General features: G+C 38.8%; 2 protein-coding genes across 4 annotated transcripts; one reads left to right on the forward strand and one right to left on the reverse strand.

Moving 5' to 3' along the window:
- Window positions 1–107: 107 nt before the first annotated feature.
- LOC126787616 (WPP domain-associated protein) lies at window positions 108–5,531 on the reverse strand. 3 transcript variants are annotated; one of them, XM_050513481.1, is made up of 6 exons: window positions 5,346–5,531; window positions 2,398–4,911; window positions 1,745–1,871; window positions 909–1,010; window positions 333–408; window positions 108–251 (listed from the first exon to the last, which is right to left on the reverse strand). In XM_050513481.1, the coding sequence occupies exons 2-5, from the start codon at window positions 4,899–4,901 to the stop codon at window positions 349–351; spliced, it is 2,793 nt and encodes a 930-aa protein (XP_050369438.1). In that variant the 5' UTR covers window positions 4,902–4,911; window positions 5,346–5,531; the 3' UTR covers window positions 108–251; window positions 333–348. The 3 variants fall into 3 exon arrangements, with proteins under 3 accessions (XP_050369438.1, XP_050369439.1, XP_050369437.1); XM_050513482.1 differs by having other exon boundaries at window positions 2,398–4,914; XM_050513480.1 differs by having other exon boundaries at window positions 2,398–4,971.
- A 4,412-nt stretch (window positions 5,532–9,943) lies between these two features.
- LOC126786890 (uncharacterized) lies at window positions 9,944–12,523 on the forward strand. Its single transcript, XM_050512854.1, has 3 exons — window positions 9,944–10,777; window positions 11,024–11,410; window positions 12,359–12,523. The coding sequence occupies exons 1-3, from the start codon at window positions 9,944–9,946 to the stop codon at window positions 12,521–12,523; spliced, it is 1,386 nt and encodes a 461-aa protein (XP_050368811.1).
- The last annotated feature ends 842 nt before the right edge of the window (window positions 12,524–13,365 follow it).

Here is a 13,365-nt window from a genome sequence, read left to right on the forward strand (position 1 = left end):
CTAAAAACTAAAAAGGCAAAATATCTATTGAACTAGCAGCCTGGCACATGTACAAATTCCTAAATGATATTTTACATGAATGAGGGTTTTACCTCAGCTCCTAGACAAAAAGGATTCCGGAAATCCTATTATATGTCACCAAAACCAAGCTCACCAGATACACTGCCTGTACAAGTAGCAATCATTTGCATCTCTTAAGGTTTGGCATTCACATACAGTGATTATATTTCTCATCAGATTCCGGCTATTCCCTGTAAAATAAAAAATCCCAGAGCGATTAAGATCAAGAAAATCAAGGAATGGCATGGTTAGAAAAGAGGAGGAAACATTACCAAGGCGAACGTCAGGTCAAACAGATCTACTTTCGGCACATAATTCCCTTTTTACCAGCTTCAAGATCTCAATTATCTGCAAACGCATGAGAAAAGGCTAGATCAATACAGAGCTTTTGTCTGTACTAGTATACACACATTTGGGACTTTAACAAAGCGGACTAGTTTGTTATAGATTGGTCTAGATTGATCTACATTTAGTTAAAGTTAATCACCATTATTTAGTCTGCATGGGATCAATATATCATATATATGTAGTGAATAAAGGTGATTTTTAGTCTCAAAGTCTGTTATCAGGCACAAACATTTACCTTATGTCATATGTTTTGATCTGTGCCTACTGAAGCAGCTGATGATATACTAATTACTTAACTAGTAGTTTTAAGAGTTTTTCTTTATCAAGCAAGTTTACGTGGTTTCCGTTGTTTTTTACCATTTTTCTATGGATATCAATTACATCCAATAGTATCCCCACTATCACTTACATATTCATCCTTGCACTAAATCCCCTATACTTCTAAAGCATATAACACATGGAGCTTATATGATTCCAGGAAATGGAAGAAAGCGTCTTACTCCAGGATAATGCTTCAATATTGGTGAATAATGATCAAGGGCAATGTATATTTTCTCAACAAGATTCAACAGAGTGTCCACTTCATCCCCCAAAAGATCAACCTGAAATCCAATGATATGTACATTACATAAACACTTACAAAAATAATATAACATGGCATATATTTCATAGCATAAATAAGTGAATTACAGGACCTTCACATATAAGAGGCAAGCATGCAGATAATAGGTGGTTAGGTATACAGAATTCAGTCTTCTTAATCTACTTTCATCCATCAGACAGAATGATGCCAGCAAGGAGGAGATGTAAAGTTCTTCAATTGGTCAACATGGATACTATCTATTTTCTAACACTGGACAGTGTATACATATATGTTGGTGTCCCCACATAATCACATATATCACTAAGAAGTTCCTAAATGCTTATGACAAGTAAATAAAAATAGCCCAAGCATAGTACATGTTCAAAGATAACTTGTAACTCGTTCAAAATATAGCTCAAGACTGGTAAAGAAGGCTAAGTATGTGTTTATGTAAACTTTGTATAATATACCAATAAGTTACTCGATGGAACCTAAGAGAAGTATCCAAAAGTTGGCCAAGTGATAATAAAGGTTCAAACTCGACCGCATTGAACTGAAATTAGGGCCTTACAATGAAAGGAAGGCACAGAGTGGCGAATGAGGAAAGGTAGCATCCAATTATATATCATACAATGCATCTCAATTATATGCAATCAATTCAGTTCCAAGAATTACATAGTATGGAATACGTGACAACTGACAAGAGATACAGTTAATATTTATACGTGCATGTTTTCTGTCTACTTTACATACCTCAGATTCTGCTTTCTCGAGGTCAGAACATTTTTTTTCAAATCTCTGCTTATACAGAAATCCTCGTCTTACTATTACATCAGCTTTTTGTTCAAGCAACTGTGATTGAGAAGTCAAACTTCTCAACCTGAAAAGATGTCCATGCAAAAAAAAAAACAAAATTAGAACTTAAAAGATAAGCTCTAAAAGACAAGCAGAATTTCTCCAAGTCAAATTCAAATTGAGAGAAGACACAGTAGGAGAAAGAGCCTAAACTGCGGGTACACTCAATTTAAAACTTCTCCAATGAACAGATTGAAATATCATACCTTATTATACTAAAGCCTATCAAAAGAGGCTATCCATAATTAATCTACCCGAGCAAATGAAAAAGTTGTCTTAACTTTTTGGATTGCATCCATAAAACATTATCTGATTGAACAAATTGGCCTGCTACATGACAGTTCAATCCACTTACCAAACTCTTTCCAGGTACACAAAAAATATCAAAGCATAATTTGAGATACATGTATGGACATGTGGCTTCGGGTGTACAGAAATTTCAAAAAACATGAAAGAAAACAACGATAAGGCTTTTAAAAAAAACAATTTACAGCACAAAAGACACAGACAAGAAAGCATTGAAAGATGGCAAAAAAAGCTGTGCAACATACCTCGAACATTTCCCTGATATATCTTGTGTCACTCTACATTCAAAATCAGTAAACGATTTCAATAAGTCACTGACATGGACAGCTAATGATTCAAATTGCTTCATGAATTCCTTCTCTTTTGCTTCGAACAAAGATACAGCAATCTGCTTTTCTTGGTTGACATCAAGAAGGATCCTTCTATCTTCCTCAACTTGCCTCAACTCTTTCACTGCTACTTCGAGCTTTTGTTCTAACTTGGATATGTCTGTCTTCTGTCTATCATTTTGCCCCAACGCCTCAACCAAATCACGCTTTGCAGCTTTTGAAACTTCAACGCTTTCTGAAATCAATTTCTGATGTTGACATGTCTCAACCCTTAAATTTTCAACCTCTTGAGCAGCTAATTCATACCGTTCCCTTTCATATGCCAATGCAGCCGCTGTATCTCGTGCCAACTGCTCCTTTTCTTCTACCATACAAAGTACTTCTTGCTGTAATCTCTCCTTGTTTGCAACCTCTGCTATTAATTGTTTTTCCTTATCTTGTTTTTCAATCTCGTGCAAAACCCTAAGTTTATATTCGTTGATATACTTGAAGTTCAGATCATTGAGTTTCTCCTCAGCCTCCTTCAAAGCATCTCTGAATATAACGTCACACAATTCTTGCATGATGATGGACTCCATATTCAAATCTTCCAATTCACATGTGGTAGAAGGTTTAGCATCATGAATAGCTTCTTCTAAAATGCTTTTGTAAATTTCATGCACGATACTATTCTCCACCCATGACTCTTCAGCAGCACATTTGATCTCATCAACTACTTCCTTGACAATACTGGCAAATAAGTCTTCACCAATCAAAGCTTCAATGTGCGCATCTTCCATACCTGCTTTAAGATTTTCAACAGTTTTAAACAAATTTGCTTCAGCCACAGTGTGTTTTGACAGGTTCTCTGCAGCTTCAGAAAGCTGTAGTGAAAGGCACTTAATTTCCCTCTTCTTATCCTCGAGCAAATGTCTGAGTTGGTGGTTTTCTGAGAAGAGGGAATCCACTTTATCTTTCAAGCTGCTGATACTTTCTTCACAGCCGCCAAATGTTTGAGGAAACAATGAAGTGACTTCCTCCTTCTCTGCAAGAATTTCATCCACTTTAGAAAGCACCTCAGAGATTCTATTTCTCAACATATCAAACTCCTTATTCTTCTTCACTGTTAGAGAGGGTCCCCTTTCTTTCAACAATTCTCTCATGTGGCTGAAATGCTGCTCGGTCATATTTTGTATTTTTAACTCATGATTTCTCTTCAATTTAGTGATCTCATTCGTACAATGACTTATCAACTCTTCTTTACTCATATGCTTAAGCAAACCAGGATCCAGATGTTCTTCCATATTTATTTCCAATTCTTCATGTATACCATTTTCTTCCCAATGAGATGAAAATGATGATGCTGCTGTTGTTATTGTTGATGGTAATGATGTTGATGATATAAGATTGTTCAATATCCTGCGATGTGTACTGGCGCCCTTTAGACCATTGCTACTTTCTTCTTTACCTTCCAAGGATCCATGAGAAGATTGCTGCCCATTGTCAGAAACAGATAGTGATCTAGCAATAGCATCTAGCTCGTCACGTATACCTGATATCCTTTTCATCCTTCCATCACAGTCCACATTTTTTGCACCATAAGTCCACATCTTTCCCTCAACGCTCCAAATACAATTCCTAATCACAAGCGCTTCAATGTCTGCTTCAATTTTTGTTCTTAAGTCCTGCTCCAGCTGCCACTCATATACTGATGACTTTGACAAGCAGACCATTTCTTCCACCTGTTGATAGACACTTTCTACAGTAGTCTTTAGACTATCCAAGGTTCTATCCACATCCCACCTGTCAGCTACCTTATCCTGCAGCACGTCACCCAAACCAAAACTGGAACTAATCCTCTTAATTAAATTACGCCCTCTTATGCTATCAATTTCTTTTTTGAGCTTCTTGAATTCTTCATTAGTAGTCCCTCTTAAGTGGACCAAAGTTTCTGCTATTATATCATGCCCAGAAACAGCTTCAAGGGAACAAGGCTGCAGTGTTCTATCTCCACTACCAATATAATTAAGTCTACGTTGGGTACCTGTTGACTCTTGCAGCATTACTGAAGATCCCAAAAATTGGTTCTCATCAACACCCACATGATAAATATGTAGCATTTGCTTCAATTGAATCACCTCTTGGTCTTTCTGAGCAATCTCCTCAGCTGCCTCTTCTTTCACTGCTTTCACCATACCCTTGACGACCGAGTCACTCACCATCCTCGATATGGTTAACCGGTCATTAACATCTTGCATATAAGAATCCAAATCCTCAAGAATGTCAACATCCAGAGTATCACTTTCTTCCACACCATTGCTAAGCTGTACCGACCCACCATTGCCACAGTCAACACCATTAGGCACGACCTCCAAACTCTCCATTGCCATCCCACCATTGCACAATCTAACACCATTCTCCATGGCTTCCAAACTCTCCATAGCCTCTAATCTTCTTCACATATATCGAACAAACATCACCAATACCCAAATTGCAAAAAAACAATCAAAACTGCAAACATTCAGAAAAAATAAAAATAACAATATCATAAGCATAACCACAGAAATTCATAAATCACATTAAACAACATAGCCACAATAAGTCTAACCCTTTCAACTCAAAAATGTGAACTCAATAACTCCTAATTCATACACAATACTAAAAAAAAAATTATCCTATTAAATTTCCTCACCAATTAAACACAGCACCAACATTAATTGAAGCTTTAAACACCAAATTAAGCTATAAATTACATCTCTTTACTACTTTCTCTAACAGCCCAACTTGAGCTTCCACTAACCCAATTCCAATTTCCATGCAACATTAAAAAAAGCAAACTTTAATTCTAAACAGCCCAAAATGCCAAAACCCAGAAAGCCACTTACTTGCAGCAGTGAAGGAGCTGAATCAACTGATGCAGCTACCCTCGGACAAAATCAACGGTCAGGGCTTGTTTTCAATCACAAAACGACCGTTGGATTTGGGAAAAGGTGGTTCCTTTGCAGAGGAAGGTGTTGTGATTTTTCTGGGGATGTCTGGTAAATTAGGGTTTATGGAGGAAGAACTGAAGAAATTTCGGAGCTATTGGGATTTTGTGAGCGGGAGAGGGAGGATTGAAAGCACTTGGCCCCCAAATGTTGTTAGAAATTACGGAAAATGCCACTGCTCTGACCCAGCCTTGAAATTGCTGCGTTGATTTTGGCAAGTCTTGTCCCGTGACGTCAGCGTATAAAATATTTGTTTGTATTAGTATTCACCTCTTTATCTCTATTATTATCCGAAACAAAAAATGGTACATTTGTCATTCTCTATGTACCCATTCCAAACTGACTTATACATAGAACGTCATAGGAGGCTGTGGACGTTATACTTGCAAGTGCTCCCAAACCATTGGTATGTACATGGTTTGATTGCAATGTTGCAAACTCTTTTTAATTTGAGATTTCAATGTTTTGAATTAGCGTAAAGCGATTCTCTTTGAGGGGTGGAAAATGGAAAAATGAAGAAAAGACTTTTGAGTTTTGTGAATTGAACACTAAAATGAGTAAGAATTACTATCAGATTAAAATGAGGTGTTGTTGGATTAATCACTTATGAAAAGCAAGGTATGTATTACACATAAAGGAGATTAAAAAAAACCTTAGGAGCGTCGTTCTCCTTTGGCCGCTCGAAACCTAACTTGTCTAGATAGCATTCAGGTGGCAATTAGCCTTGATATCCTTGATCTCTCCCTTTGTTTCCCCTCTCCATGGAAAACCTAGACACTATCACCCACAACTTTTCCCAACAACTCACTATTGCGAGCCAGGAAGTATTCGACATCTCCAAGTTCATGATGATGATGATGACGAAGCGGTAGGTTTTGGTCGTTCCTCTTGGTACGGTCGTTGGCTCTAAAGAATGCCTCTTCTTTGGATCTTCGTTCGCACTTCAAGAGACTCAAGACGCTTGAATGTTCCTTCCAAGTTCAAGCTCAACCACCGGATCGCCTTATATTTGCATTTAATCACGGAAAAGATGCCAAGAGAGTGAAGAAGGGAGGGCCTTGGTACTATGGCAGGGCACCAGTCGTCTTCTAAGATTATGGTGGGGTCGCTAACATCCATTCCACTCCAATGGATATCCTATACTTTTGGGTTTTTCTAAAAAATATTCCTCCCTTATTTGAGAAACCAAATCGGATAAAAAAATGGCCATGGTTGTTGGCAATTTTCTCGATTGGGATGACAAAGAATGGAAGACATCGCGGAAGACAAAGGTTAGGGTTTCTCATAGTTTAGCTTGTCCTTTTGTTATGAAGAAGCTGATCAAGTTCTCAGATCAAGTTGAGAAAGAAGTGTCATTCTATTATGATAAATTGCTTGGGCATTGTCACAAACCTAATATGGCATGAGGAGGGACAGTGCTTCAAATTACCTTTTGCTACAATGTCGTCCACTCATCTCAAGGCCGACTTGCCAAACCTCAATACCTTGGCGATAGTGCCAAGTTTGGCTATTAAACAAGGGTGCATTCTGGAATGAGCCCGACCTCCAAGAGCCTAACCCTTTTTGACAAACGGCGTCAGTTTATTCGTCACGGTTAAATTCTACGTAAAAGTTCTCTTGTGAGTTTCACTGTCTTTGACCAAAGCACGTGTTATGTTGCACGTGAACATGAGTTGGGATCAAAAACCCATTCATCTTTATCCGAATCAAAAACTTGATGAAAACCCAGGTGTTCTCCATCTCCCTCTCCCTCTCCTCTCCTTCACCCATCCTCCACCTCAATCTCCCCCATATCCAACGACCCCTCTGCATCTTTGACACCATCCAATCACTTCCCTGATGCTCCCACTATGTTAATTATCCTATAAACCTAAAACTTGAAACCGTGCATCCCACCATCGTAAGTCTCTTGGGTGCTTTCGGGTTGATACTTACAATCAAATTATCTTCAAAACTGCAATAGATCCAACAAGTAAGAATTACAGAAGGCCATGAAACCCCATTTTGTATATTGAACAAGCTTTCCGGAGTTAAACCCAAAAGAAGAAGAAGAAACGGCGGTGCTAAACCCAGAAATTAAAAGCTTAGAGCTAGTTAGACACCAATCCGAGAAGTTGATGATAGAATCGGATTGGGCTCACCAAAACGTGGTCTAGAAAATCGTCGGAACCTTGGGAAGTCGGCATATACTACGATCCCCAACGAGACTGTGAATTGAATGGAAACAGTGATCGATAAGTATGGGCTTGTACGGGAGAGGGAGTAGAGAACAAATATGTTGATGCATGTACCAGACCTCACCGGATGGCGGCGGCGCGAGGTTGAGAAGGAGGCGGGGGTGGTGACCGAGACCAGACGATAGAGAGAGAGATCTCTGTTGAAACGAGAGAGGATGAAATTTTAAAGAAAAGAGAGATTGGTCTCGGGTCTTGGGCTCAAGCCTTGGTAAAAAAAAAAAGGCTTTTGGGCTATTTAAAAGTCAGACTTACCCAAACTTACCCACCCCCACGTGCCTAACCTGTGTAGAAAAAAAATTCAGAAACGTCTGAGCGTTTAGCGGACGTCTGCGAGACAGACCAATCCCGCGTTGCCACGTCATCAAAAAGCCTTTTGGGCTCTCGGAGGTAGGGCGCATAGCAGACTGTTAATGAGGTTGTCAATTCATATGCGGGATGATGAGCCAATGCAGTCCAAGCGTATGCGGGATGCCATTCCATCACCAAAGAAGTTGTTGCGCTCCATTAAAGGTTTCATGGCAAATACTCAAATAGATGCGCCTCCAAGAAACTAAAAATGACGAAATTTCCAACAAAGCTTACTCCTAAATCGTTTGGACTTGTTGAGAACCTGGATGGTGTGTTTGTGCAAACTTCTTCTCTTCCAGCTACAGTTCCTCATCCATCAAAGAAGCGAGGACCAAGCAGCCCACCATGACAAAAGAACAAGACTCCTCCTCAGCCCAAGATGAACTATGGTGATTAGGTTCTTCCATACATGTATGTCGGTGCACCTCCTACTCCTAGCTCCAAGGGCAAGGAACAAATATGAGACTAGGGGCTCTGTTAGTTGCTTTATTTTTATTTTTTTTCAGTTTGTTATGTTTTGCTTTGAACTCTAGTTTTTTCTTTTTGCTTTGCTTTGGTTTCTTATTGTTCTCATGTTGATCATGGAGTTGTCCTTGTGCAAGGTGTTTATTGCTCAGATAGGTGGACAAGATATGTATTTGTTGGTGTTGTGTCATGAATCCTTGACTACCCTAAAAAGGTAGTAGTGGGTGACATATAAAGGTCTTCCCTTAACTTTTGCGTATTCATCATATTCAAAAAAAAAATCACTTGTGAAAAGCAAATTGTGAGGCAATTGGTGAATATTTAATCAAAAGTCAATACTTGGACCGAGATTTAATTTAAGAATCTCCGAAAGTACTTTGTCGAAGTATACAATGTAACTTGTTTAATAAGCAATCATATATGTGATCATCAATACTGCTATGTCTTTATGTCTTTTTGCTTATAGCTTATTGCTTTATTTCATGTAATTGATGTCTAGCGTGTAACAAATTTGTAATATATGGTCCCATGTGAGATTAATTTATAATTAGGAATGAACTTGGTAGGAGTAACATGCATGTCTGATAATAAAAATGAATTGATGCTATCATTTCGTATTGAGTAGTCATAGTGATCAGAGTAACTATACTACTATAGAGGCGTGACAGGAAATCAATCAGCCTTCTGTCTAGCCCTGCATATCATTACATGAGGGGACGCTTGTATAGAATGCGAGCATATACAAATAAGTACACATATTGTACCATATACACCTCCACACTATTGTCACACACAAAGAAGTGCAGTCGGTGTTAGACAGTGACAAGTGTGGACCAACTGTACTGATATTGTCTCAACTTAACCACATCACAGGTGTTGGGTTTTAATCACAAAAGGTCTCGGTACAATTGGTTATTATTCACTCATTTATAAGTTTTATTTTCTTTGTCACTTCTTAGATGTGTGATCTCTCCTCTCCAACACGTCCCCTCACGTGCAACCTAATTTTTAGGTCTGCACGTGACAAATTAACATCCCACATACTGGGACGAAATAAACCAAGGTCCAGTAACCAACGACACTTGGTGACCATCCAATCGGAAACTCTCTGATGGCATGATAATGACATCCATCTTGGGCCTATGACAAAGTGACACCCAACTCGGACCCACGACAGATTGGAGGCGCGACTGGAGAGAGACCCGCTCTGATACCATGTTAAATAGCGACAAGCGTGGCCCGTGGACCAACTGTACTGATATTGTCTCAACTTAGCCACCTCACAGGTGTTGAGTTTTAATCACAAAAGACCTCGGTACAATTGGTTATTATTAACCCACTTATAAGTTTTATTTTCTTTGTCACTTCTTAGATGTGAGATATCTTCTCTCCAACAGTAGGATCTCTCTCGTACACAAACATATTCCCACAATTCCCGAGATACCTATGGAATGCCCAGAACTAGAGATGTTATATGTTCATAGAACTACATACCATGGACAGTCGGTGCAAATCCCATCCGACTGTTTCAGAGAGATGCTCAGAGTGTTGAATTTAACCAACTTATACGTACCGTCATTGCCTTTATCTCTTCAATACTTGAAGGAGCTTCAAACTTTGTGTTTGGATGATTGCGAGTTGGGAGATATAACTTCCCTGGGGCACTTAAGTAGCTTGGAAGTTCTTAGCTTATCACGATCTGATGTTAGAGAATTGCCTAAAGAAATAGGGCAATTGACTCTTCTTCGGTTGTTGGATCTATCTGATTGCAGTAGCCTTGAAGTGATACCACCTACTGTTATATCCAGCTTGGTGAAACTGGAGGATTTGAATATGAGAGATAGCTTTAAGGATTGGGAAGTTGAAGGTGAAGGGAGTAATGCAAGCCTTTCAGAGCTGAAGCATTTGTCTCAACAATCTTCATTAGAGATACATATTCAGGATGATGACGCTCTTCCAGCAAACTTGTTCTCCAACAAGTTAGAAAGATTCAACATATATATTGGGGATGTGTGGGATGAGTGGCATGATGAATGGGATGCAATAAGTTCTCCATGGGAGGACATACTTAATAAAACTATGACCCTGAACACATTGAAACTCAAGCTTACTAAAGATTTAGATGAAAGTCTAAAATGGCTAATAAAGAATTCCGAATACTTGTCCATAGATGAGACAGAAATTGTTGTTGTCCAGGAGTTGAATGCCGAAGATTTTGAGAATATTATACATCTCCAACTCCAAAATAATGTTGATTTTATGGCTATGGTTAACAAGAAGGTATGTTCCTATATTGTTATATTTCTTTTTCTGTGATACCAGTCATACCACTATTATTGACCAAGTAGCTAAGCGAATAAAATGTTAATATGTTGATTGATCAAGTAATAAAATTTTAGTCGAACATTCAATGAATACGTCAATGACTGTATATTTTTTTAATTTATAACTATATAAGAAAAGCATGTGTATATATTTATTATATGAATGTTATGGTAATATACTTGAATTGTATACTACATGCAGGTTGTGTTCCCCAACCTACAAACCCTGTGGGTGCATGGATGTGATAAATTACAATTCTTGTTCTCATTTTCCATGGCTAAAAGTCTTGTACAACTCACACATCTAATGGTCTCCGAATGTAAGCTCTTGCAAGAGATTGTATCATCAACAAAAGAAGACGGTGTAGAAAATATAAGTGACATGTTTTTTAAACTTAGAGTATTGAAGCTTGCAGAACTTCGAGACCCCGCTAGATTCACTACAGGAAATTATATAGAGTTTCCGTCATTGGAAGAATTGGAGGTAAAGAAATGTGATAATATGGGGGCATTCATTGGTGGTAAGGTTTCTATGAGAACTAAAGGCACTAGAAGCTGCAAAGAAATTGAACAGAAGATATTGGAAGAGGTAGAGAGAACATTGATGTTAAGAGCGAGACTACTGCAAAAGACTTCCTCTTTAACGAAAAGGTAATCTATAATATTGAGCTATGTGTTCATCTTTGTGTGTGTGGGTCATTGTCTATTTTTGGATATGCACATGCACTTAATTGAAAAGAACGAATGATTTTGAACGAGTTTCTAAATTAGATATGTATGGTATATGTATGTAGGTAGGTTTTCCATGTTGGAAAGATTGCGGATCAAAAGGATAAGGGAGTTGAAGGCGATATGGCACATCCAACTATCTCGAAACTCTTTCCGGAGGCTCAAAAAAGTTGATGTTGGCGCATGCCATAATCTAAAGAGTTTGTTTTCGCGTAGTGTCATGGGAAGAATGAATGCACTGGAAACCTTGAGTATATGGAGTTGCGATTCAATTGAAGTGGTGTTTGAGGAAATTGTTGGTGCACAAGAGGAACAAGAAGTTGTAGTAACATCTCCTCTAGTTGTATTTCCAAAAGTAACATCGGTGCTTCACAGTGGCCATCACTCAAGCAATTGAATGTGGATCGATGTGATAAAGTGGGGATTTTTTGCCACAGAATCATCTCATTTTGGAAAGAAATACGAGATGGAAACTCAAATGACGTCTCAAAGGCCTTTATTTCTGACCAATGAGGTGCATACACTTTTACACTGCTAGTTTTCTTATAAGCATTAAACCATGTTTACAGTTTTCCTACGTCAAATGAAGCTTCACAACTGTTCAACTATCATTAATTTGGTTGAATTCTTTGAAATGTTACTTTTGGTCCGATCAAACTTAATTTCTCATGTATATTTGCTAATAATTGATGCAATTAATTGACATTCGGGATCAATGATTGAAGTTACAGTTAGCTAGCCCAAGCAATATTATTACAATTTATCCCACTCTTGTTAGCATCAATGTTTTGAATTTGCTTGATCTCAGGATTCGTTCCACAATTTGGAAGGCATACAATTGACTGGCATGGAAATTTGGAATGGACCACTCCCAGTGGAGCAGTTGGTGTTTGGCAAATTAAAAGTCATTAGCGTTGGACGGAATTGTGCACTTCTGGCCAAGCCTTTTCCTCCAGAGATTACAAAATCTTGACGAAATTCATGCGGCGGATGATGATTGTGAAACAATATTTAGCGGGAAAGAAATACATGATGATGCAGTTGTGAGTGCCTCCCTCTCCCGTGTAAGGATTTTGAAGCTCCTCCGTATGTACGAACTGATGCATCTTGAGAATGGCAACTCCCAACCGCTACTTTTTCCAAATCTGGAAACCCTTGAGCTGTTTGTTTGGAGTCATCTGCAATATCCTTCCGGAATTTAACATCTTTGAAAGTGGACGCTTGTCATGGATTTGAATATGTTATAGAGTTTTCCGTGGCAAAAAGCTTACTGCAACTGAAGAAATTAGAAGTGAACTCTTGTCATAGTGTGGAAGTGATAGTGGCAAGCAATGTTGGAGACGATGACACAGATGATGCAGCAGAAAATGAGATTGTTTTCAGCCACTTGCAACATTTGTTACTTGGTGTTAGCGTGAGCGTGATTGAAGGAGAGAATTACAGAGTGATTAGTAGAAATATGATAATTGTACACTTTATAGGGTTGTAGGACATTTTCGGTGTAAGATTGATCAAACAATATTGATTTCTTCTTAGTATCAGAGCACGAAGAACTTGCTCTGTTTTTTTCTGGGATTTTTCTTTTTTTTTTTCCTTTCTCTGGAAGTAAGCCCGCCGACGAGGTCCTTCTCGTCCAACATTTGGTGCAAGCCCGGCCGACGAGCTCGCTGTCACCGCCAGCTCGAGAGCTTCTCTCCGACGTACTCGGAACCGCCTCATACCGGTTGTGAATACTGGAACCGCCTCATACCCGCATCTTCTCCTACGACGGTGCGGGGTCCTCTCGGCGGCGTAGCGACTCCACGACAAGCTTCT

Source organism: Argentina anserina, chromosome 3, assembly GCF_933775445.1.
Source record: "Argentina anserina chromosome 3, drPotAnse1.1, whole genome shotgun sequence".
In the NCBI taxonomy this organism is placed as follows: Eukaryota; Viridiplantae; Streptophyta; class Magnoliopsida; order Rosales; family Rosaceae; genus Argentina; species Argentina anserina.

Excerpts from the sequence above, each read along its gene's own strand:
- LOC126787616 (XM_050513481.1), bottom strand. The coding sequence starts at position 4,901 with ATGGAGAGTTTGGAAGCCATGGAGAATGGTGTTAGATTGTGCAATGGT. Across the intron at positions 1,011-1,744 it reads TCGAGAAAGCAGAATCTGAG|GTTGATCTTTTGGGGGATGA; the intron begins GTATGTAAAGTA and ends ATTGGATTTCAG. Across the intron at positions 409-908 it reads TATTGAAGCATTATCCTGGA|ATAATTGAGATCTTGAAGCT; the intron begins GTAAGACGCTTT and ends ATGCGTTTGCAG.
- LOC126786890 (XM_050512854.1), top strand. The coding sequence starts at position 9,944 with ATGGAATGCCCAGAACTAGAGATGTTATATGTTCATAGAACTACATAC. Across the intron at positions 10,778-11,023 it reads TGGCTATGGTTAACAAGAAG|GTTGTGTTCCCCAACCTACA; the intron begins GTATGTTCCTAT and ends TACTACATGCAG. Across the intron at positions 11,411-12,358 it reads AACAGAAGATATTGGAAGAG|GATTCGTTCCACAATTTGGA; the intron begins GTAGAGAGAACA and ends GCTTGATCTCAG.